The sequence below is a fragment of the Lynx rufus genome, unplaced genomic scaffold, assembly GCF_022079265.1.
Source record: "Lynx rufus isolate CCGP_SWC_20201006 ecotype Redwood Valley unplaced genomic scaffold, mLynRuf1.p SCAF_12, whole genome shotgun sequence".
NCBI classification, from domain to species: domain Eukaryota; kingdom Metazoa; phylum Chordata; class Mammalia; order Carnivora; family Felidae; genus Lynx; species Lynx rufus.
Genome location: NW_025814826.1, coordinates 19,131,057 through 19,156,081, shown reverse-complemented (window position 1 = coordinate 19,156,081; position 25,025 = coordinate 19,131,057). Strand labels below are relative to the sequence as shown.

Below are 25,025 nucleotides of genomic sequence, written 5' to 3'. Positions count from 1 at the left end.
ATAGCATATAAAATTGTATATACTGTATAATTAAAATTAGGTAACTAAAAAATCCCTATATATTAAGAGAAGATTAGTTGGAAAACCACTAAAATGTTAAAAATTACTAGTCTGGTTAGTGATAAATACTTCTTACTATTTTCAAAACTTTCTACTAAATACTACCATGGATTACTTTTTATCATAAAAGTACTCATTTAATAAATTTTATAAGAAATAATAAGAGGTGTACACATTTGTTTTTTTGTATTCTACAGGGTAGAAAATTTACAATGGATGAGATTACATCATTTTAAGTAAATGTTGCCCTCAAGTTGCCAGTAATTTCATCTTTGGGGAATGGTATTTTTTCTGTTAAAAAATACAATCCCTCTTACTACCTTCTGAGTGCTTCTTTCATCCTCATCTTCGGATGGATCTGACTGATGTTTTGGGCTGTCCATTTGAAGGAATGCTCTGACATCTGGACTAAAAACAAAAATTAACTCTATTATAACTTTAAAAGCATCTCTATAGCTTTTCTCCCTTTTAAAATGAAAATAAAATAACTGTAATAGCATTTACAGTATGAATGCCAATACAATCCATCACTACTATTATAAAAGTAACAAGCTGATTAATTTTTTAAATATAGGGATTCCACCTAACAAATGATCAAAGATAAAAACAGGCAGTTCATAAAGAAAAACCCCAAATGGTAAGAAAGATGTCTAGCTTAACTAATAATCAAAGAAATCCAAAGTCAAACAACAAATGAGATACCATTTTATGTCCGTTAATGGGAAAAGATTAGAAAGACATAATATCAAAAGTTGATAGGGATATAGGAAAAGAGACACCCTCATGCATTGCTAGTAAGAAAGTAAAACGAGGAAACTTTTCTGAAAAGGAATTTGGCAATATTGGTTAAACTGTGTAGGGCCGATAATTTCCAGTTGTAGGAATAAACCACAAGAAAATTCTGTACAGGTTCAGTGAAAGACATGTAACTAGGATACTCATAGCAACTTTCTCTATAGTAATAAATCAGAAGAATAGGCATCCACCAATAGAGAAACTAGTAAAGCTATGGTTAACGACCCAGAGAATTCCACTCAAGAGTCAGAAACAAGGAACCATGTAGCACAGTATCATTTTGTATATTTTAAATATTCACAGACATGAAGGAGCACCCAATAAACAAATATCTGAAGACATATAACAAACATATTCAAGTAAGGATCAACAGTAGGGATGAAGGGATGGGTATGAAGATCAAACATGAAGAGAAAAAAAGTGGACTAAAATAAAAGGCCTTACTAAGAAACTCAGAAAGATGAAAAATAATTTTTATTTTTTAATTTTTTATTAAAAAAATTTTTTTTAATGTTTATTATTTTTGAGAAAGGGAAACAGAGCAAGCAGGGAGGGGCAGAGAGAGAGGGAGACACAGAATCTGAAGCAGGCTCCAAGCTGTGAGCTGCCAGCACAGAGCCCGATGCAGGGCTTGAACCCATGAACAGTGAGATCATGACCTGAGCTGAAGTCAGCTGCTTAACTGACTGAGCCACCCAGGTGCTCCGAAAAATAATTTTCAAAAAAGGGAGGAGCTGGTGAGAATGTAAACTAGTATAGCCACTATGGGTAACAGTTTGGCAGTTCCTAAAAAAGTTAAATGTAGAAATTCCATATATTAAGCAATTCCACTCCTAGCAGGTACCCAAGAGAAATAAAAACACATCCATACAAAAACTCACAAATGTTCATAAGCAGCATTATTCACAATAGCCAGAAAGTAGTAACAACCCAACTGTCCATTAACTGATAAATGGACAAAATGTAGCATATCCAAAGGATTATTATTCTGCCATACAAAAGAATGAAGTACTGACATATGATATTGCATGGATGAGCCTCAAAAACAGTATGCTGAAAAAACAAAAGACAAAAAAGATCACATATTATATGACCTCATTTATATGCCCTGTCCAGAATAGGCAAATTCACAGTGACAGAAAAGTAGATTAGTGGTTGCTAAGGCTTGGATGAAAGGAGAAATTCAAAAGTACAGCTGACCCTTAAACAACATGGGGGTTTAGGGGCCCTGATGCCCCATGCACTTGAAAATCCCATGTGTAACTTTTGACTCCCCCAAAACTTAATTACTAACAGCCTACTGTTGACCTGAAGCCTTACCAATAACATAAACAGTTGATTAACACTTATTTTGTGTTATGTGTTTTATATAGCGTATTCTTACAATAAAGTATCCTAGAGAAAAAAAATGTTAAGAAAATCATAAAGAGAAAATACATTTACAGTACTGTACCAAAAAATAATCCATGCATAAGTGGACCTGCAAAGTTCAAATGCGTATTTTTCAAGGGTCAACTGCAGTCTCTTTCTGGAGTGATGTTAATGTTAGATTAGGCTTGAGACAACAGAATAGAATAGTGGTGATGGTTGTATAGCACTGTGACTATATTAAACATCACTAAATTGTATACTTTTGAAAACAGTTAAAAGGGTGAATTATATTTATGTGAATTTTATCTCAATAAAAAAAAATTTTTAAGGTTTATTTTTGTGAGAGAGAGAGAGAGTGAGCGTGCTCGAGCGGGGGGGGGGGAGGGGGTTGAGGGCGGAGAGAGAGAGAGAAACAGAACTTGAAGAAACTTCCAGGCTCCGAGGTGTCAGCACAGAGCCCAACACGGGGCTCAAACTCATGAACTGTGAGATCATGACCTGAGCCAAAGTCAGACACTTAACCAACTGAGCCACCCAGGGGACCCTCAATAAAAAAATTTTTAAAGGTGAGGGTAAGGATCTTTAATCTTATCACACACAGAAGCAACTATTACTAGTATCTTGGTGGTATTTTATTTCAATCTTTTTTTCTGTACCACTAAGACCATCTTCTATCTAAAATATTTTTAATGTTTTTCACATAAAAATTACATCACAAACATTTCCCCGTGTTGTTAAAAAGTCTTTGTAAACAGTCACTTTTGATAGATGTATACTGTTGTACAGTGAGAATGCACTAAATGCTACTCAATGATTCTTTCATTTTAGGATACATAGATGGATACAAAGATTCCAAATTTTTACTACAGAATTTTCACTGCTATAAAGTTGTGATTGATAATCTTTGTGCATTCATGATTTTTAAAAACAAAATTATTTGGTCTGAATTATAAACCATTTTCAGGTTTTAAATATAGTTTGTTAAGCTGATTTCCAGAAAGGATATACTAATTTATTCTCTTCCAGCAGTGTATGAATATCCTGAAGACTCTCTCCAGCTCTGATTAGCATTAAATATTTCGGTTTATGTTACTATCTCTAATAATTTAAAAGTGAAAAACAGTAATGTAAAGAAAAGGTATTAGTAGTTAGTGAAATACAAATAAAGCAACAGTAAGATACTACAACCCACTTACCAGAACGGCTAACAATACTAAGTGCTGGTGAGGTGAGCAATGTGATCTCATAAATGGATAGTGGAAATATTATTTGGTACAATCACTTTAGAAAACATGTTTAACATTATCCCCTAAGGTTAAACATATACATAGCATACAACCCAGAAGTTCTACTCCAAGTACATCAGAGATATCTGCACACGTTAATGGCAACATTATTCACAATAAAATAAAAACAACTCAAATGTGCATCTGAGCAGTAAAATGGATAAAATGGAGTATATTCATACAATGGGATAATATACAGCAATGGAAATCAACAGATCATAGCTATATGCAACAACATGAATGACTCTCACATGGTTGAAAATAAGCCAGATAGAGGGGTGCCTGGGTAGCTCAGTCAGTTGAGAGTCTGACTTTGGCTCAGATTATGATGTCACAGTTCATGGGTTCGAGCCCCACACTGGGCTCTGTGCTGACAGCTTGGAGCCTGGGGCATGCTTCAGATTGTGTCTCCCTTGCTCTCTGCCCCTCCCCTGCTCATTCTCTCTCTCTCTCAAAAATAAATAAACATGAAAATAAGCCAGATAGAGAATATTGTATGATTCCATTTATTATAAAGTACAAAAATGGCACATTAATCTTTCCTGCTAAAAATCAGGAGAACAGTTATCTTTGGGAAGGAACGAAGGAACAGTGATCGAGAGGAGGCATGTGAGGGCATTCAGGTGTGCTAGTAATGTTCTACATTTCTTGGCCTGGGGGCTGGCAACTCAGATGCATTCACCTTCTCGTAGTTCATTAAGCTGCATAATCATGATTTGTGGTCTTTCCTGTATGTGTTGCGCTGCAATAAAGCTAAAATAAGGTATTTTTACTCCAACTTGCATTTTTTTTTTAATTTTTTTTAATGTTTATTTATTTCTGAGACAGAGAGAGACACAGCATGAGCAGGGGAGGGTCAGAGAGAGAGAGGCAGACACAGAATCCAAAGCAGGCTCCGGGCTCCGAGCTGTCAGCACAGAGCCCTACACAGGGCTCAAACTCACAGGCCGTGAGAACATGACCTGAGCCAAAGTCGGACGCTTAACCGACTGAGCCACCCCGGCACCCCCCAACTTGCATTTCTTAAATAATACAGAAATGTTCAGTTTCTCTGGTAATCAGCCACTTGCATCTCCTCTTTTATAAACCATTAAAGGGCTTTATCCATTTCTTTTGGTGTCTTAAGTGTGTTCTGTCTGCACAAGCTCTTTTCTAGATGAAGCAGATTTATCTACTGTTCTTTATTATGGGAAACTTTTTCTACATTCTTGGTTTTTAACTTCACTTATGATTTCTGGGGTTCAAAAGTTTTTATTAAGTCAAATTTGTCATTGTTTTACTTTACATGTATCATGCATTGCCAATATGTTCAGAAAACCCTTTTTTATTCAGAGATCAGAGAAATGTCAACCTGCCTTATTCCAGTTTTTAAATAATTTTAAAAATAAATTTTAATAAAATTGTTTTAAACATTTTTTTTAATGTTTATTTATTTTTGAAGGAGAGAGAGACAGAGTGTGAGTTGGGTGGGGGGGGGGGTGCAGAGAGAGAGGGAGACACAGAATCTGTAGCAGACTCCAGGCTCTGAGCTGTCAGCACAGAGCCCGACATGGGGCTCGAACCCACAAACTGTGAGATCATGACCTGAGCCGAAGTCGGACGCTCAACTGACTGAGCCACCCAGGCACCCCAATAAAATTGTTTTAACATAAGCAAATAAAGGTACTTTTTTTCTATTTTTTTTAAGATTTCACTTTTTTTTTTTTTTAATTTTTTTTTCAACGTTTTATTTATTTTTTGGGGGACAGAGAGAGACAGAGCATGAATGGGGGAGGGGCAGAGAGAGAGGGAGACACAGAATCGGAAACAGGCTCCAGGCTCTGAGCCATCAGCCCAGAGCCCGACGCGGGGCTCGAACTCGCGGACCGCGAGATCGTGACCTGGCTGAAGTCGGACGCTTAACCGACTGCGCCACCCAGGCGCCCCAAGATTTCACTTTTAAGTAATCTCTACACCCACCATGGGGCTTGAACTCACAAATCCAAGATCAAGAGTCACATGCTCCACTGACTGGGCCAGCCAGGCACCTTATCAAGTAGAAGTATTGTTTTTTTTTCAAGTAGAAGTATTTTTAAAGTGCATTTCCCTAACTGGGAATAAGAGGCACATAGTAAGTGTTCGAAATACACTTGATGATTGGCTTCTCTTCTTGCTCTCTTAAATCTGTACTATTTTATAGTTTGATGTTTAAATGAAAAGTGTGAAAATTAGCAAAGCTTGGTTAACATCAAGAGGAGATTCAAAAAATATGAAATGTCATTTTTTTATTAAAAAGAAAACAGCAGTTAAAAATTAAGTTTGAAAAAACTCTTGGCTATTTATTTTTGAAGTACTGGAAATGTCCTCGACCATGAATAGGATGGTGGTAGTTACAGGTTGTATATGTACATATAAATCCACTGGGTTGTATACTTAAGAATTGTGTATTTTATGGTATGTCTATTTCAAATGTATAATTAAAATTAATATAATCAAATTGCTTTTAGTTGAATTTTAATACCAAATATAACATTTTTATAATATTACTTTCCAGATCCAGGATGAATATTTAGGACTTAATATAGAGTGTTAGAAGTTCTGAGTAACACTTCAAAATGTCAGGAGAAATAATATCCATCACCACCATTTATTCTATACTAATTCCACGTGAGGCTCTGTCAAAGAAGACACGTTCGACCTCTTAATGTATACATTATATTTAAAACAAGCCACTAATATGCCAATTAGAAGTAATGAGTGCATACAGCAAAAATTAAAGATTAGAGGGATGAATCTAAGCTGAAGACACAGAATTTGTCCTAGGGCAAAGGCATATATTTAAAAAATAATTATACAGAGAGCCGAATCACAAAAGGCTCTTTGCTGAGGAAAAGACCAGATGTACAAATCCTGAGTTCAAAGATCCTCCCTAATTTTGTGTTTGTTACTTGCTAGAGGGTCAGGATGGAAAGGCACCTGCTCCTTAATGCACTGGCTAACCCCAGAGCTACCACAGGTGCCACACCTCTCCCTGAGCTTATCCTACCTGTGAGCATTGAGGGAAAATCCAAAGCACTGGGCAGGAGACCTTGGTCAGAGGAGGTCCAGTTCTAGAATTTTACTAATTTAGTAAATTAAATTAAGTTAAAAAAAAGAGGTCAGAAGACTTGCTCAGAATGGTATAAGCCCTCAATAATTATACTGTGAAGAACTACACAAATGGTAGTCACTTGTTTTAGAACTGCTAAATATACAGTCCTTCAGGCTGTGATTCTGAAAAGACTATTAAAGGGTGTCCTGTTTGCATCACTGTCTATAAGGCAATCTTCATGTCTACACAGATAGGTGAGCTATGGAAAAGCTCCCCAGATATTTTACTTTATCCCCTTTACTTCTTCTTAGAACACAATACTTTATATATGCAAAACAATGTAAGGGGCACCTGGGTGGCTCAGTCGGTTAAGTGTCCGACTTTGGCTCAGGTCACGATCTCACAGCTTGCGAGTTTGAGCCCTGCATCGGGCTCTGTACTGACAGCTCAGAGCTTGGAGCCTGCTTCAGATTCTGTGTCTCCCTCTCTCTCTGTCCCTTCCCCATTTGTGCTCTGTCTCTGTTGCTCTCAAAGATGAACATTAAAAAAAAAAAAAATTGTAAAAATAAGATAATGTAGGTAACATATATGTAAATTAAAAATCATAATAAATAGGGGCGCCCGGGTGGTGCAGTCGGTTAAGTGTCCGACTTCAGCCAGGTCACGATCTCACGGTCCGTGAGTTCGAGCCCCGCGTCAGGCTCTGGGCTGATGGCTCAGAGCCTGGAGCCTGTTTCCGATTCTGTGTCTCCCTCTCTCTCTGCCCCGTTCATGCTCTGTCTCTCTCTGTCCCAAAAATAAAATAAAAATGTTGAAAAAAAATCATAATAAATATAATGAATACCCATGAATTATCAAACTCAACTGAAAACACATCTCAAACCATGGATCTACCTATATGTTCCTATAGAGGAACTTCATCAGGAGCTGCTGACTTCTGACTTCTGACTTCATCAGGAGCTGCTGGCCTACAGAAAGTAGCTTAAACTCATTAACATGAGATGAAATGTAAACACGTAAGTATCTTCAATATGTCAGGCTTTTTGCAGATTCTGCCCCCTTTGTCTGGATGCTCTCTCCCTACCTTTTCCTGAACAACTGCACATCCTTTAAATTCCAGGAAGCCTTGCTTGACCTCCTCTGAAGAAAAGCTGGCCACATTTTTCTCCATTATCTTCTAGCACCTCTATCATAAAACTTTCCTACCTTTAATTGCTGATTTACATGTCTGTTTCTCCCACTAGACTAGCCTGTGCCTTTGGAAAGTTCTCCTTATATACCAATGCATACAGCAGGTACTTCATAAATGCTTTTTAAAAAAAGGTTTTATCTAGGGGCTCCTGGGTGGCTCAGTCAGTTAAGTATCTGACTTCAGCTTAGGTCATGATCTCGTGGTCCGTGAGTTCGAGCTCTGTGTCAGGCTCTGTGCTGACAGCTCAGAGCCTGGAGCCTGCTTCGGATTCTGTGTCTCCTTCTCTCTCTGCCCCTCACCTGCTCGTACTCTGTCTCTGTCTCTCAAAAATGAATGTTAAAAAAAATATTTTAAAAAAAAGGTTTTATCTGAATTCCAGTTAGTTAACATTACAATGTAATATTAGTTTCAGGTATACAGTATAGTGATTTAACAAATCCTTTTTGAATGCAAGTATAAATATAACATGAACAAATATAGTTAGAAAAATGTCTTAACTATGGGCTATGCAAATTTCTTTTAAGTTTAATCTACAAAACTAATACAAGTACAAAAGGAAGAAAGAAGATAACCAGGGCCTTGAGTTGATGGGAGGAAAAGGAGTTTTAAGAATACCAGGGAGGGGCGCCTGGGTGGCTCCGTCGGTTAAGCAGCCGACTTCGGCTCAGGTCATGATCTCGAGGTCCGTGAGTTCAAGCCCCGCATCGGGCTCTGTGCTGACAGCTCAGAGCCTGGAGTCTGTTTCAGATTCTGTGTCTCCCTCTCTCTGACCCTCTCCCATTCATGCTCTGTCTCTCTCTATCTCAAAAATAAATAAACGTTAAAAAAAAAAAAAAAAGAATACCAGGGAAAAACAGCTTGATAATTTTACAAACATATACAGCACAGTAACATTCCACAGAACGTATAAAGTCTAGATCAGTAGCTTATTCATTATTCTTAGGTTTGATTTCAGCGCCTCTTTAAAACAATAAAAATTACTTACTGGTTGTAAAGTTCTGGATATCTAACTAAGTTCTGAATGAATTCATTCAGTCCTGCTCTTCTTTGTTTAATAAAATCTGTTAAGAGAGACAAACTATTAGGATTATTTAACATCAGACTATGTAATTATCATCAATACAGTTATATAAGAATAGACAAGCACAAGACAGTGAATTCTGATCAAGAAGCTATTTAATTCATGTTTCTTGATCTACAATAAGAAATACTTAGAAATATATATATTTTTAAATCTATAAATACAATGATTATAAAATTAAAATCAAGCAGAAAACATATCTCCCAAAAGAAAACTCTCCAAAGAAATGCCTATTTTAGGTTCTAAATAGACACATTACAAAACTTGGAGAGGTAGGGGTGCCTGGGTGGCTCAGTCAGTTATTTGTCCACCTTTCGCTCAGGTCATGATCTCATAGCTCGTGAGTTCAAGCCCCACATCAGGCTCTGTGCTGACAGCTCAGAGCCTGGAGCCTGCTTTGGCTTCTGTGTATCTGTCTCTCTCTGCCCCTCCCCAACTCATGCTCTGTCTCTCTGTCTCTCTGTCTCTCTCTCTCTCAAAATAAACAAACAGTGAAAACAAATATTAAAGAAAACAAAACGTGGAAAGGTGGTTTGCTTTGTCCAATTCCTCAAGGACTACCAGGCAATGAATAAAAATTAACACTATGACACTGGTGACTGAAAAATCCTACTAATTAAGATAAAAAAAACAAGAATTACTGGTAGTCCTTATAACTGGGGAATGGTGATTAACTGGTTGAGTATCACCAAAATTTGGCTGCTAAAAAACTGCTGCTTAACATCCCTTGAAAGATACAATGGAACACTCCTAAAGAACAACTGTCCAGCAGTTTCAGAAGTGTCTGTACTATTGACAATTAAGGACCATGCAAGAGTAGTTTTAGCAATAAAGGTTAAGCACAAAAGTTTCTTGGAAATAGAAAACTTAATTCAAATATCTTGTTTCTGCTACTTGCTAGCTAACTGACGTTGAACCGAAGACTTAAATCCTTACTTGTAAAATGAGGATAACATTTATACCTAGTAATTCTGTTATAGGATTGAGAGAACGCATATAAGTTTACAGTAGAATGCCTGGAAGAGATAACACAATCTTTAACTACTTTCATGGTTTTGTTATTTGTTGTTGTGGGGTTAAAAATCCATCATCCTAAATCCTGATTCTTAAGAGATATACTCTAAAAATGGAAAAATAGGACACTTGGTGAACGTCTCAATAAAATCTGGAAACAATATTCAACTTAAAAATGAGTTTTGGTTCAATACCATTATTTTTACTCAATAAAGCTTTTAATGTATAGCGTTTGACACCAAAATTATAGGTTGTTTCTAGTCACATAGGTTTATTTCCATTTCTTAAATGTAAGGTATGGCTATAAAAGAACAAATAGAAATTAGATCTGGTCTCTTAGATCAGATGCACTTAGTATTTTCTTCTTGTTCAACTGTGAATTTCTTGAAGAATTTCAGGAATGTATCTTTAAAAAAAATTTTTTTTTAATGTTTTTATTTATTTTTCAAGAGAGAGACTGACAGAGTGTGAGCAGGGGAAGGACAGAGAGAGAGGGGAAGACAGAATCTGAAGCAGGCTACAGGCTCTGAGCTGTCAGCACAGAGTCCAATGCGGGGCTCAAACCCACGAACCGTGAGATCATGACCTGAGCCGAAGTCGGACACTCAACTGACTGAGCCACCCAGGCACCCCCTCAGGAAAGTATCTTATAAAACTCTTCCAAGGGCATTCTTTGTTATCACAAGACAGTAAAACATATGCACGGTTTACATTAGAAACTATACTTGAAACAGTTATTTTTCAGGAACTGAGCTTAGTAAGTTAACATAAGGGAGAAAACTAAAATGAATGACTACATTTGAAATATTTAGAGAAAATCTAATGATTGTAAGGAAACAGCTTTAAATTGTTCTACGGAGACTTACTAAAAGTACATTTTATATTGGGAGACCAACTGTAATTTTCCTTCCTTTGTGAACTACGTCCTATGCTGTGGCTAAGTGCTTTCCACTTCCATTACTGATTTGAAAGTTTTAAAGGCCCTATAGAAAGCCTGACATAAGAAAACAAAGAAGTCAATAAATGGAAAAAGAGGCCTACAGTGGTCAGAGTTTAGGGGAAATTCCACACTTAATTTTTAGATCAACATTAGGCAGGCAAATATCTGAAAAAATTCCAGGTAAAACTGAAATGGCTAACAAGCTCATTACTGGATAAATTCCAAAAGTTTACATAAAGCTGACATATTATCTTTAAGAATTATAGTTGGAAAGAGATATTTTTAAAAATCTAAGAACTTATATGAATGTATCTGTTGTCATTCAAGAAGTTTCAGTTAGAGACTGAAAAGAACTCAATGTTTAGACAAAATGAAAGCTTCAGTCTCCACAGTAAGTATGAAACTGACCTATACCGATTTCTCTGTCATTTCACTGCTTCAAGAAAATGAACCAGGAGGACCCAATTTCCATTATCATAGGATAGGGTAAAAACATCATCAAACTCTTGACTTGAGGAAACCTAGAGTTTTAGTGCTAATACTGCTACTGGTGGCCAGAGTGACCTATTTTCATCATCAAAGGAGTTTTAGAGCCCATGGGGACCACGGAGATTCTTTAGTCTCAACCCACACCTTTCAGATTAGGAAACAAAGTTAAGATTTTTGTAATGTTCCAAACAAGTAATTTTTCGTTTTAAAATAACATGAACATAAAAGATTGTAAATTTTGTTTCTAAAGGTACCATGCATAAACCAGACAATAGAGTGAAGTGAAAGAGAACAAACCAGATGAATGTAATTCTATCATTTATTAGCTGTGTGGCTGGGGACAGTGTCTTAACCTTGCTAACTCTCTATTTTCCTCATGCATGAAATAGAGGTAAAAGAGCTACTTTACAGGAAGGAACTCAAATAATAGCAGTTATTATCATTACTATTGCTACTACTATTACATTATTGTATTATTATTATAAATAGTTATTATACTATTTATACTATTATTATAACAATAGCAGCATTTTAAAAAACAGCCTGCCACAGTTAAACAACACTGGAGTTAGAGTCTTAGATGTAACTGAGTCTCAGATACCACTGCCTGTTTTTATAATCACAAACTCCTCCCTTCTGTAGTCTGTCAAGCAGGGGATAGAATTAGATGATCTGTAAGCTCTCTTTCTAGCTGTAACATTTTGTGATTTGAAATAGAAGTCATCCAGAAAAGAAGGGAAAAAAAGAGAAAGACTGGCTAATGAAATTAACGTACCTAATTCAGAATCCTCAACTATTTGAAAATTTAAGTTCTGTGAGAGATACTTAAAATCTTTAACCTAGTACTAGGCAGACTTTCCAGAACAAGTGATTAGTTGAAAATGGCACGCATGTGTTCCATTTGTATTCACCAATGGCATGCATGTATTCATTTGTTCACCAATCACCTATTACACATTTTGTACTGTACAAGGCACCAGAAATTTATAAAAATGTTTAACTAAGTCATGGTATCTATCCTCAAAGATAGAAGGAAGACAAATTTAGTGGAAGACAAATTTAAAGAAATCACTACAATTGGGCATACCAAGGTTAAGCATACAACTTTGGCTCAGGTCACGATCTCACAGTTTGTGAGTTCAAGCCCCACCAAGGGAATGGAGATTTCAAAAGCTGCTATGATACCAGAAAAGAGGCTCCCAACCCTACCTAGAGACTAGCGTTTAAGAAAAATTTCAATCTCCCTCGCCCATCCCCCAGCCAAAATCCCAAAGGGAACCAGTTCCTGCCAGGGAACTTGCTTGCACCGCGCAAACACCCAACGCTGTGTTTCTGTGGATCCATCCCTCCGGCGGGTCTGACTCTCTCCCAGTGCCACAGGGCCCCTCCCGAAATGGCTAATATGCCAGATCCCCAGCACCACAAGCCTGGCAGTGTGCAAGTAGCCCAGACGGGCCACGCCACCCCACAGTGAATCCCGCCCCTAGGAGAAGGGAAGAGAAGGCACACACCAGTCTGACTGTGGCCCCAGCGGTGGGCTGGGGCAGAGATCAGGTCTGCGGCCCCGCCCACCAACTCCAGTTATACACCACAGCACAGGGGAAGTGCCCTGCAGGTCCGCACCACTCCAGGGACTATCCAAAATGATGAAACAGAAGAATTCCCCTCAGAAAAACGTCCAGGAAATAACAACAGCTAACGAACTGATCAAAAAGGATTTAAACAATATAACAGAAAGTGAATTTAGAATAATAGTCACAAAATTAATCGCTGGGCTTGAAAACAGTACAGAGGACAGCAGAGAATCTCTTGCTACAGAGATCAAGGGATTAAGGAACAGCCAGGAGGAGCTAAAAAATGCTATCAATGAACTGCAAAATAAAATGGAGACAACCACGGCTCGGATTGAAGAGGCAGAGGAGAGAATAGGTGAACTAGAAGATAAAATTATGGAAAAAGAAGAAGCTGAGAAAAAGAGATAAAAAAATCCAGGAGTATGAGGGGAAAATTAGAGAACTAAGTGACGCACTAAAGAAAAATAATCTACGCATAATTGGTATCCCAGAGGAGGAAGAGAGAGGGAAAGGTGCTGAAGGGGTACTTGAAGAAATAATAGCTGAGAACTTCCCGGATCTGGGGAAGGAAAAAGGCATTGAAATCCAAGAGGCACAGAGAACTCCCTTCAGACGTAACTTGAATCGATCTTCTGCACGACATATCATAGTGAAACTGGCAAAATACAAGGATAAAGAGAAAATTCTGAAAGCAGCTAGAGATAAACGTGCTCTAACATATAAAGGGAGACCTATAAGACTCGTGACGGATCTCTCTACTGAAACTTGGCAGGCCAGAAAGGAATGGCAGGAGATCTTCAATGTGATGAACAGAAAAAATATGCAGCCGAGAATCCTTTATCCAGCAAGTCTGTCATTTAGAATAGGAGAGATAAAGGTCTTCCCAAACAAACAAAAACTGAAGGAATTTGTCACCACTAAACCAGCCCTACAAGAGATCCTAAGGGGGATCCTGTGAGACAAAGTACCAGAGACATCGCTACAAGCATGAAAGCTACGGACATCACAATGACTCTAAACCCATATCTTTCTATAATAACACTGAATGTAAATGGACTAAATGTGCCAACCAAAAGACATAGGGTATCAGAATGGATAAAGAAACAAGACCCATCTATTTGCTGTCTACAAGAGACTCACTTTAGACCTGAGGACACCTTCAGATTGAGAGTGAGGGGATGGAGAACTATTTATCATGCCACCGGAAGCCAATAGAAAGCTGGAGTAGCCATATTTATATCAGACAAACTAGACTTTAAATTAAAGGCTGTAACAAGAGATGGAGAAGGGCATTATATAATAATCACAGGGTCTATCCATCAGGAAGAGCTAACAATTATAAATGTCTATGCGCCGAATACAGGAGCCCCCAAATATATAAAACAATTACTCACAAACATAAGCAACCTTATTGATAACAATGTGGTAATTGCAGGGGACTTTAACATTCCACTTACAGAAATGGATAGATCATCTAGACACACGGTAATAAAGAAACAAGGGCCCTGAATGATACATTGGGTCAGATGGACTTGACAGATATATTTAGAACTCTGCATCCCAAAGCAACAGAATATACTTTTTTCTCGAGTGCACATGGAACATTCTCCAAGATAGATCACATACTGGGTCACAAAACAGCCCTTCATAAGTATACAAGCATTGAAATCATACCATGCATACTTTCAGACCACAATGCTATGAAGCTTGAAATCAACCACAGGAAAAAGTCTGGAAAACCTCCAAAAGCATGGAGGTTAAAGAACACCCTACTAAAGAATGAGTGGGTCAACCAGGCAATTAGAGAAGAAATTAAAAAATATATGGAAACAAACGAAAATGAAAATACAACAATCCAAATGCTTTAGGATGCAGCGAAGGCAGTCCTGAGAGGAAAATACATTGCAATCCAGGCCTATCTCAAGAAACAAGAAAAATCCCAAATACAAAATCTAATAGCACACCTAAAGGAAATAGAAGCAGAACAGCAAAGACAGCCTAAATCCAGCAGAAGAAGAGAAATAATAAAGATCAGAGCAGAAATAAACAATATAGAATCTAAAAAAACCGTAGAGCAGATCAATGAAACCAAGAGTTGTTTTCTGAAAAAATAAACAAAATTGATAAACCTCTAGCCAGGCTTCTCAAAAAGAAAAGGGAGATGACCCAAATAGATAAAATCATGAATGAAAATGGAATTATTACAACCAATCCCTCAGAGATACAAGCAATTATCAGGGAATACTATGAAAAATTATATGCCAACAAACTGGACAACCTGGAAGAAATGGACAAATTCCTAAACACCCACATGCTTCCAAAACTCAATCAGGAGGAAATAGAAAGCTTGAACAGACCCATAACCAGCAAAGAAATTGAGTGAGTTATCAAAAATCTCCCAACAAATAAGAGTCCAGGACCAGATGGCTTCCCAGGGGAGTTCTACCAGACGTTTAAAGCAGAGATATTACCTATCCTTCTCAAGCTATTCCAAAAAATAGAAAGGGAAGGAAAACTTCCAGATTCATTCTATGAAGCCAGTATTACTTTGATTCCTAAATCAGACAGGGACCCAGTAAAAAAAGAGAACTACAGGCCCATATCTCTGATGAATATGGATGCAAAAATTCTCAATAAGATACTAGCAAATCGAATTCAACAGCATATAAAAAGAATTATTCACCATGATCAAGTGGGATTCATTCCTGGGATGCAGGGCTGGTTCAACATTCACAAATCAATAGATGTGATACATCACAATAAAAGAAAAGAAAAGAACCATATGATCCTGTCAATCGATGCAGAAAAGGCCTTTGACAAAATTCAGCAACCTTTCTTAATAAAAACCCTTGAGAAAGTCGGGATAGAAGGAACATACTTAAAGATCATAAAAGCCATTTATGAAAAGCCCACAGCTAACATCATCCTCAATGGGGAAACACTGAGAGCTTTTTCCCTGAGATCAGGAACACGACAGGGATGCCCACTCTCACCGCTGTTGTTTAACATAGTGTTGGAAGTGCTAGCATCAGCAATCAGACAACAAAAGGAAATCAAAGGCATCAAAATTGGCAAAGATGAAGTCAAGCTTTCATTTTTTGCAGATGACATGATATTATACATGGAAAATCTGATGGAGTCCACCAAAAGTCTGCTAGAACTGATACATGAATTCAGCAAAGTAGCAGGATACAAAATCAATGTACAGAAATCAGTTGCATTCTTATACACTAATAATGAAGCAACAGAAAGACAAATAAAGAAACTGATCCCATTCACAATTGCACCAAGAAAAATTTTGTAAGGCACTGGTATCTACATCAAGTTTTATAAAGAACTAGCTGGGTATGACATCTAGGCCTCACCAGAACTCAAAGACTAGAATAATAATGGGGAATTGTCTTTTTATCTCGTATGAACCTATTTCTCTTAAATTAGTAAAAGTTAAAAGAAATAAAAATGGTTTCTTTTAACTTTTTTTTAAGAGAGGGAGAGCAAGTGAGCGGGGGAGGGGCAGAGAGAGAGGGAGAGAATCCCAAGCTGACTCTCTACTGTCAGTGTGGAGCCCAATGTGGGGCTCGACACCACAAACTGTGAGATCATGACCTGAACTGAAATCAAGAGTCGGATGCTTAACTGGGCCACCCAGCCAAAGCAGTTTCTATGTAAGCCACTGAAGGGTCATGCCTTTAAAAAAAACTTAGCCCTCTTTAGCCCTTAACACAGTGTAATGAGAGTTACTTAATTGATGTTTTTGTGAATAAATAACTAAACAAACAATTATATATTCTAACATTCGTAGTTTCTAAAATTCATATGCTCTGTTTCTTACTTGATTCACACTGATTTTAATTACCTTGTACTTTTTTTAAAAATAATTAAGATAAAATAAACTTTTTTTTTTTAAAACTTCAAAAAAACCCAGTACGTAGTTTATATATTGACCTTAGGGTCCTATTGGCAAAAGGCTTGATATTAAACCATTCAAAATATAAAGAGTATAGCTATCTCTCTGCACTCTACGGAAAGATCCTTAAATTGAAAATGAAATTTTAACTTTGAAAAGTATAGGCAGAAATAACCCTTAAAATCTACCTTCAAATATGTAAAACTTATTTTATAGATGTTGGCAACCACCAGAATAAAGAAGTGAAAAAAAAAGAACATGGAGACATGCTCTTAAGCTACACACAAAAGAACTCAAGAGAGATATATGGAAAAGCTCTGCACAATGGCTGTCAAGCATGAAGTAAGTTAACAGGGCAAATTCTTTCTTTGTGCTCTAACTGTTCCATCTTTGGCCAATGAAAGCCCCATCAATTGAGTTCCTGCATCCTTTTGATAAAATCTTAGTAACCTTGTATGGCTTCATTGCTTTTTAGGCAAGATGTCCTAGGGCCATCTTCTACATTTCTTGCCCCAGATCTAGAATCACTGTTTTCCCATGGAACTCTGGTTGCTTTAAGGGGGAAACGGTATTTGGAGATTACAACTTGGACGCTAGGAATGTTCACTGCTATTTGTTACTGTTTTAGGCATTTCCAGAGGTAAGAGCTAGGAAATATGTGTTGTTTTAGAAAAAAATAAATCATGGGATGTCTGCGTGGTTCAGTGGGTTAAGCATCCCACTTTGGCTCAGGTCATGATCTCACAGTGTATGAGTTTGAGCCCACATCCGGCTCTGTGCTGACAACTCAGAACCTGGAGCCTGCTTTGGATTCTGTGTCTCCCTCTCTCTCTGTCCCTCCCCTGCTGACACTCTGTCTCTCTCTCTCTCAAAAATAAACATTAAAAAAAATGAAAAAAAAATCATGACTCAACTGTATTTCCAAATTAAGTTAAAAATTGTAAGATTTTTATTTAAAATCTGTTTTTCTTTCTTCTTGTTTAAAACTTTGGTTCCCATGAGAGTAACATAATTACCAAATAACAATTCCATATTATAACAATAAGATTGTTGGATGCAGTGTAAAATTTTCTGTACATCCTTTTTTGTTCTTAGCATACATCCCAGGAGAACTATTCAGTAAAAATTCTGTTTTGAAGTCATTTAAGATAATTATTGTCCATATGTTTCCACTACCAATCAAAATAGAGTTAGATTTTTTCCTTCAGTTTGTTAGAGATCGCTTTATTATTGTATTTTATTTTTGTTCTTAAATATATTTAAAATATGCACATCATTCCAAAGTCAAAGCTATAAACAAGACTTATTCAGGAACATCTAACTTCTATCCCATTTGCCTCCCACTGGCCTCTTCCTACTCCTTAAAGTCACTAGTTTTTAGTTTTTCAGTTTATTCTTCCATTATTTCTATACCTTTTCCAATACAAAAAAGATATATTATACATATCTGTACTTTGTCTTTTCCACTGAAAAATGTGTTTTGGAGATCACTCTACTATAATGCACAAAGGGCTTGCTCATTCTTTTTTAAAGCTGCATCATATTCCAAGGTTGGAAGGATATTTCAGTTGTTTCCAGTTCTTGCTATTAAGAATAATGCCACAATAAACAGTCTTACATACACATCATTTCATATGCAGTTTATCTTTGGAACAGATTCCTAGATATGTGATTTCCTGGTCACATTGAAATGCATATATAGTTTTGCTAAATACTACCCAATTCCCTTCTATATGGATTGTACCACTTATCATTCCCACTAACAAAATATGCCTGTTTCCCCAAAGCCTAATCAAATGAGCATCTTGTCACTCTGTGATTGTTTGAGTATGGCTTAGATTTGATCTCCCCAATGAAGAGCTTTCCAGATCTCTGTGACATATGGTCCATTACGCTGTTGCCAAGTCATATACAATATGCTCTGGATCGATTTCAAATTGTTCTTCAATAAAAATCTATTTTTTTAGTATCAAATTAATCTACCAGAACATAAATACTACAGGGCATTCTATCTGGGATTTTGCCCTAAAGAAGGAAGTTGCAGGTTTTTATCTCTTTGTCTTCTTCCTGTGATAAAATGAAACGATTCTATCATTAGGATTCAACTAAGGGCTCTCCAGAACTCCAGCCTGAGTTCAAGTCTCCATTCAGCAACACATAGTTGGATTCCTCAGATGTCCTTCTGCCACTTCAAATTAATTAATTCTCTCATTCACCCAGTCCTGACACCTCAATTATCTCTCATTCTCTTCTCTAGATCTCCTTTACTTAAGCAATCACCAAGATTTCTTACAGATCTTTCCTTAAAAGAATTCCTACATATGAACTCATTTGTTAGCCCATTTCCACCCTAGTCCTGGTTCTAATTATTTAACGTGAGGACTACTGGAATATTCGCTTACCCAGTTTCCCATTCTCCATCCTGTCTCTTCTCTCTGCTGTGCCTACTGTATATTACACACAGTTGGTTTCATGTTGTATTTCATATTCACCTCACCCAAATAACTCTAAGACCCACATGTTGCCCATGATGATGGTTTTCAACCTGTGCTCCACAGATATACTTTACTGCTGTACCAACAAAGCAGCCTCATTTTTATTTGTTCTACACATAACATTTTCTGTGGAAGATTTCCTTGGGACATAAGTGTTCTGCAGCTAAAAGCAAAATTAGTATAAAGGCACTGGCCTATAGAATCAATTCTACAGAAAGTACTATCTGGTTTTGTTGTGGTGACTCAATCTTCTCTTGCTTTCTCTCTTTTTCCTTTTTATTTGCTTCTCTTTATTAATGAATTCATGTATTTAAGTAATATTTACTAAAAACCTAAGATCTACCAGGCACTATAAATCAATAAAAAAGACAAAGTACCAATGTTCATAAAATCTACAACTAGACAAGACACACTGGCAATGACAATAAAGTGTGCTAAATTCTCCCAAGAGAAAAAAATTCTACCTACGATAGGGAAAGTGAGCAGCCTCTCCAATCCTAAGGTTCATAAAGTATAAAATAATTAAGAGCCTCCAGTTGAGAGGGAGAAACAGCCACAGGGAAAAACCTAAGTTTAATTAAAGCAAAAGTATAAAAGAAATATGAAAAAGATGGAAGATAAAAAGAAGTTTGTTAATCGTGGACAGAATTCCACAGGGCACAGTGAAAAGGTTTGAGAGGGCAAGAAATGATATAAGGCTAAGTTGCAGACAGGAGGCACAGTTAGGATATCCTAAGTGACGTGAGAGATTATATTTTGAGTAGTGAGCCAAGAAAGCACACATGTAAGGAATCAAAGGTGTAATAGGTTACAAGGTTATAAGTGAATTAGTTACAGAGGTAAGATAGATGAGGATGGACTGCACTCTAGCTTGTCAGGATTCACCTGTGGCACAGATGGCTTTTCTAATCTGCATAAGGAGATTATCTGGCAGATAAAGAACCTTCCTTCTGTCTCTCTGTATGTAGCCATTTGTGACTGGATTGATATTATGGATTCCAGTGAAAAAAGTTCCAGGCTTGAGGCTTGAGACATATAGCTCCAGACTCCTGAGATCTATGTGTCATTAAGCTCCCTAAGAGTAAATAGGACATTATCTTAGTATCCCATTCAGAGGCCTGCAAGGTGCTGTGTACAGACTATGTATTTAATAAATGTTTCTGGATGTAACAAAGAATGTCCTTCATGGTTAGAAAAGTACACAAATTATCCTTAATGACCAATAAATTTACCTGAAGCCAGACTGCTTGAATTAACTTTTAAATGAGACACTTAATACCTGTGACTCTGGGCAAATTAATTAATCTAAATGTACCTGGGTTTCCTTATCTATAGAAGAGTGATGATGAGAATAAGAACACCTGCCTCAAAGGATTTTTGTGACCACTGAATCAATTAAAGCATTTTAAGTGTTTAAAACAATGCCTGGTACACAGAGAGCACCTTCCTGAGCTATTATTTTCATAGAACATGAGATCAAATAGCTTTGTGAAGACTTGTACTACTATATAGCACAACAAACACATTAATTACTTCTTCAAACTTCAACCATCACTTACGGCAGGTCTGTAAAGTTATTGCTTACCTGGGTCAAAGTTATCACCAAATATTCTCTTGGCAGGAATCTTCAGGGCCATAGCAGGAAATTGTTTCTTTAACTAGAATTTAAAAAAATAACATTATATGAACTTAATTTTCTAAGTCTTCTAGTTATACATGTACCAAAACAAATTACAATCTGATTTTCAAGAAATTCCATCAATAAGACATACTTTTAAAGTATATAATGATCAAATATACAATATTAAATTATACCAATAAAATACCATTAGTCTGACTAATCATCCTATTTTGTTCCAAGAGAACATTTAGTATCTTTGTGACCCTGGATAAGTTACTTAACATTTCTGTGCTTCAGTTTTCTTGTCTGTAAAATGGAGATGATTTTAGCACTTACCTTACACATCTGTTGAGAGCCTTAAAGGAAATCATTTAGGTTAAGTGCTTAGACAAAAACCTGGAGTATAAGCTTTGAATACATGTTACTCACTGTTTATTGCCTCAAGAGAAGTTGTGACCTTTGTGTTCTTTCTATATGAACATGCTACTGACAATTGTTTTCTAAGAAACCTGATGAATTTTGCTTTCAATATCTTCTGCTCTAGCCTTCCCCTTATTCATATTTTAATACATTTGTTTATCAGATTTGCTTATCCCCAAAGAACTTGGCCCTGGAGACATTAAATGCGGGGCAGTAAAGTCATAAATGTGGATTAACACTCATTTTTAAGTTTGACGTCAAAAAAACCCACACACACACATAAACTACATCCCTAACTACCAACTGTCAGGAAATACAAAGAATAGAAGAATGTATTAATCACTCTACACCATGAGTATGCTGTCAGCACAATCCAGACTGAAAAATCTGTAGACAATTGACCCTGCTTTTTCAATGAAAAATCATAAAGGAAAGAAAAGAGAGGCGGAGAGGGAAACTTAGTCACCAAAAGACACTTTATAGATTTATCAACCAGTCATATAAGCACTGACTGAATATTTGATATTAAGATGTTATTGTTAATTATATTCAGATGTGATAATAGTGCCCTATTTTTTAAAGATCTTTTCAGAGATGAATACAAAAATATTTACAGATGAAATGATACGAAGTCTTAAATTTGCTTCAAAATTACAGAGGACAGGCTAGGGACAGAGATAAAACCAGAATGGCCGTGTATCTGTAACTGCTGTAGCTGGATGGTACGTTATATTATTTTCTGTGTTTGTAGTACTATTCTACTTCTGTATGTGTTCAACAATTTCTACAACAAAAATTTTAAATGCAAACTACACTCATAAAAATACATTTATATGATCAAAATGTTTACAAATTGGGTATTTTACTTTTTGTTTTTTCTTTTATTCTAAAAGGAGCACAAGGAAAGAATCTGTGTTTTCAAACTTAGGGTAATCCAAGCCAGGTTTAACCTCACTTCCGTGGTTTCAAAGAACACAACTGGTACCATTCCCCTGTTCTTTGCTTTGCCTGTCACCACAGGAGGCAGAATTAGAGGAGTTACAGAAAACCAGAGAGACAGAGAAAATGGGGGAAATAAGAAAAAAAGAAAAAAGGAAGAGAAATGCAGGAAAAATGAGGGGGAAGGATAAAAACTCAACTATATATTAAGGAAAATTTTCTGTAAAAAGCTTAAGATGGGGTGTATGATGGAAAAAGAATGAAAGTGATCATGGCGGGGGGGGGGGGGGGAAGGTGCCCCAAACACACTTTATACTGAAAGATACTCAAATATTAACACTCTACTTAATTAATCTCTGGCTACTTAAATCATGAAACCATCATGACATTAGGATGGCTTTTTACTCATGCAGATCTCCACACTGCTGAGCTGTTAGGTGACATCCCTGACATTCCTCCTTCTTATGAATAGTTCTACAGAAGCAAACCCATTTAGAAGCTAATTCTGGCCCATATAATCTTTTAATCAAAATACAGAAAGAAATCTCAGATTTTCAGTTATTAGTAGTTCACCAAACAAAATTTGACCTTATTTCTCTAAGAAGTTTATATAAACCATCTCTGTGTGTATGTGTGTGTGTGTTATGTTACCATCATAATAGCTACGGTCAAATCTGTACCATCCTCAAAAAATGCTGATCATGTATATAATGGTATCCAAGAATTTCAACTAGAACTGGCAATTCAACCCTCACCCAGCCTCCAATATAAACTTTTTTTTTTTTTTTTAAATCACTCAACATTGCAGAAAAGATCTTCATGTAGAAACTCTTTTTGGCTATTATTTTGTCTCTAAAGTAAAAAACGCTGTCTCAATATCCTTTGATTAAGCACTTTAAAAATATATATACAGGGGCGCCTGGGTGGCGCAGTCGGTTAAGCGTCCGACTTCAGCCAGGTCACGATCTCGCGGTGCGTGAGTTCGAGCCCCGCGTCGGGCTCTGGGCTGATGGCTCAGAGCCTGGAGCCTGTTTCCGATTCTGTGTTTCCCTCTCTCTCTGCCCCTCCCCCGTTTATGCTCTGTCTCTCTCTGTCCCAAAAATAAATAAACGTTGAAAAAAAATAAATAAATAAAAATAAAAATATATATACAAAGTTCAGTTACATATGTATTATAGAAAAATTAAAGAAAAAAGCACAGTAAAAACACTACAGTTATCTCTGAGTAGCAATATGTTTTAGGTGATTAAAAAAAATTTTTTTAGAGGGAGAAAGAGAGACAGAACGTGAGTGAGGGAGGGGCAGGGAGTGAGGGAGACACAGACTCCAAAGCAGGCTCCAGGCTCTAAGCTGTCAGCACAGAGGCTGATGCGGGCCTCAAACTCGTGAACCATACAATAGATCATGACCTGAGCTGAAGTCAGACCCTTAACTCACTGAGCCACCCAGGTACCCCTTAGGTGATTTTTAAGCTTAAATATGTATTTTCCTCCATATTCCAGATTTTCTAGAATACATATTAATTTTACATTGGAAAAAATACCATTTAAAAATACTGAAGTATTATTTTAAAAGTTCAATTTTAACTAGCAAAGCATTTGAATATTATTTGGAAGAAATATAGTGAAATGCTAAATAGAGATGAATGAAAAGCCTAAATTTCATGACTTAACAGAACATGAGACGTTGTACAGCTAGACAACGTTTGGTTCATTCTGGCCCATTTAGGAAGTAATTTATCTCTTAACTGAGACACACTTAACTTCCCCTGTAAGTATCTTACCAGGGGCGCCTGGGTGGCTCAGTGGACTTTGGCTCAGGTCATGATCTCACGGTTTGTGAATTCAAGCCCCATATCGGGCTCTCTGTTGTCAGCATAGAGCCAGGTTTGAATTCTCTGTCCTCCTTTCTCTCTGCCCCTCCCCCACTAGTTCTCTCCCTGTCTCTCTCTCAAAATAAATAAATTTTTAAAAGTAATAATAAAGTATCTTACAAATGGTGAGTTACAGACTTATGTATCTATTTAACCCTATTTTTAAAATCAAGAGACAGGGTTAAGAAAATTGAAAAAAATTACCTTAAATATGAAACAATTTTTTTCTGAAGGATGCCTGGTAATCTACCACTTATTAAATACAGAAGGAAACTCCTTTTTATTCTTAGGCCAGAAAAAAATTAAATTTGGGATTTGAAGAATTTCTTTTTTTCTTAACTGAAGCAAAAACTGGAATCCAGAGCTGTCTTTATAATCTGGGGTCTATAATGACCAACTCAGGTGGTATTCTTTGGCCTCCAAGCTATGTATGACTAGAGGCAACACACTCTACAAACACTGGTCCCTGCATAGATCTGGCCTGATATGTTAAAATGACCATGGTGCTCTTGCTTCCTACTTTAGGGAGTATTTGTAATTACAAAAACACTGGATTAAAAATAGTATTTAATATTTGAATTTTGAATATACAGGTTTTAGTTATTTAAATAGCCAATGCTCCCACACTCCCTACCCCCCACCCTACTGTCAGAACTTATGAAAGTCCATATACATTTTAATTGTATTAGCTACTTAAAATCTGGAACCGAAGACTTATCCCTAAACCAAGAATGAAACTATGGAAGGAGGGTAAGCTTATGACAAACTTTCAGACCTAAATCTAATAGCTAGGCAATTTAACCAGAAATAACAAGATGATTAACAGTTATTAGAGAGGTAGTAAAAGAAATTCTTTTTTTTTTTTTTTTTTAAGTTTATGTATTTTGAGAGAGCAAGA

General features: G+C 36.7%; 1 protein-coding gene across 5 annotated transcripts in view; it reads right to left on the bottom strand.

Annotated features, from left to right (window-relative positions):
- The window catches only part of SGK3 (serum/glucocorticoid regulated kinase family member 3), a 145,885-nt gene that overhangs the window by 39,332 nt on the left and 81,528 nt on the right, over positions 1–25,025 (bottom strand). For all 5 annotated transcript variants that reach the window (XM_047073998.1, XM_047073995.1, XM_047073996.1 and 2 more), the window contains 3 exons: positions 20,860–20,932; positions 8,760–8,835; positions 381–468 (listed from right to left, as the gene is read on the bottom strand). In XM_047073998.1, coding sequence (XP_046929954.1) covers positions 381–468; positions 8,760–8,835; positions 20,860–20,932 — 237 coding nt within the window. The remainder of the gene's footprint in view (positions 1–380; positions 469–8,759; positions 8,836–20,859; positions 20,933–25,025) is intronic.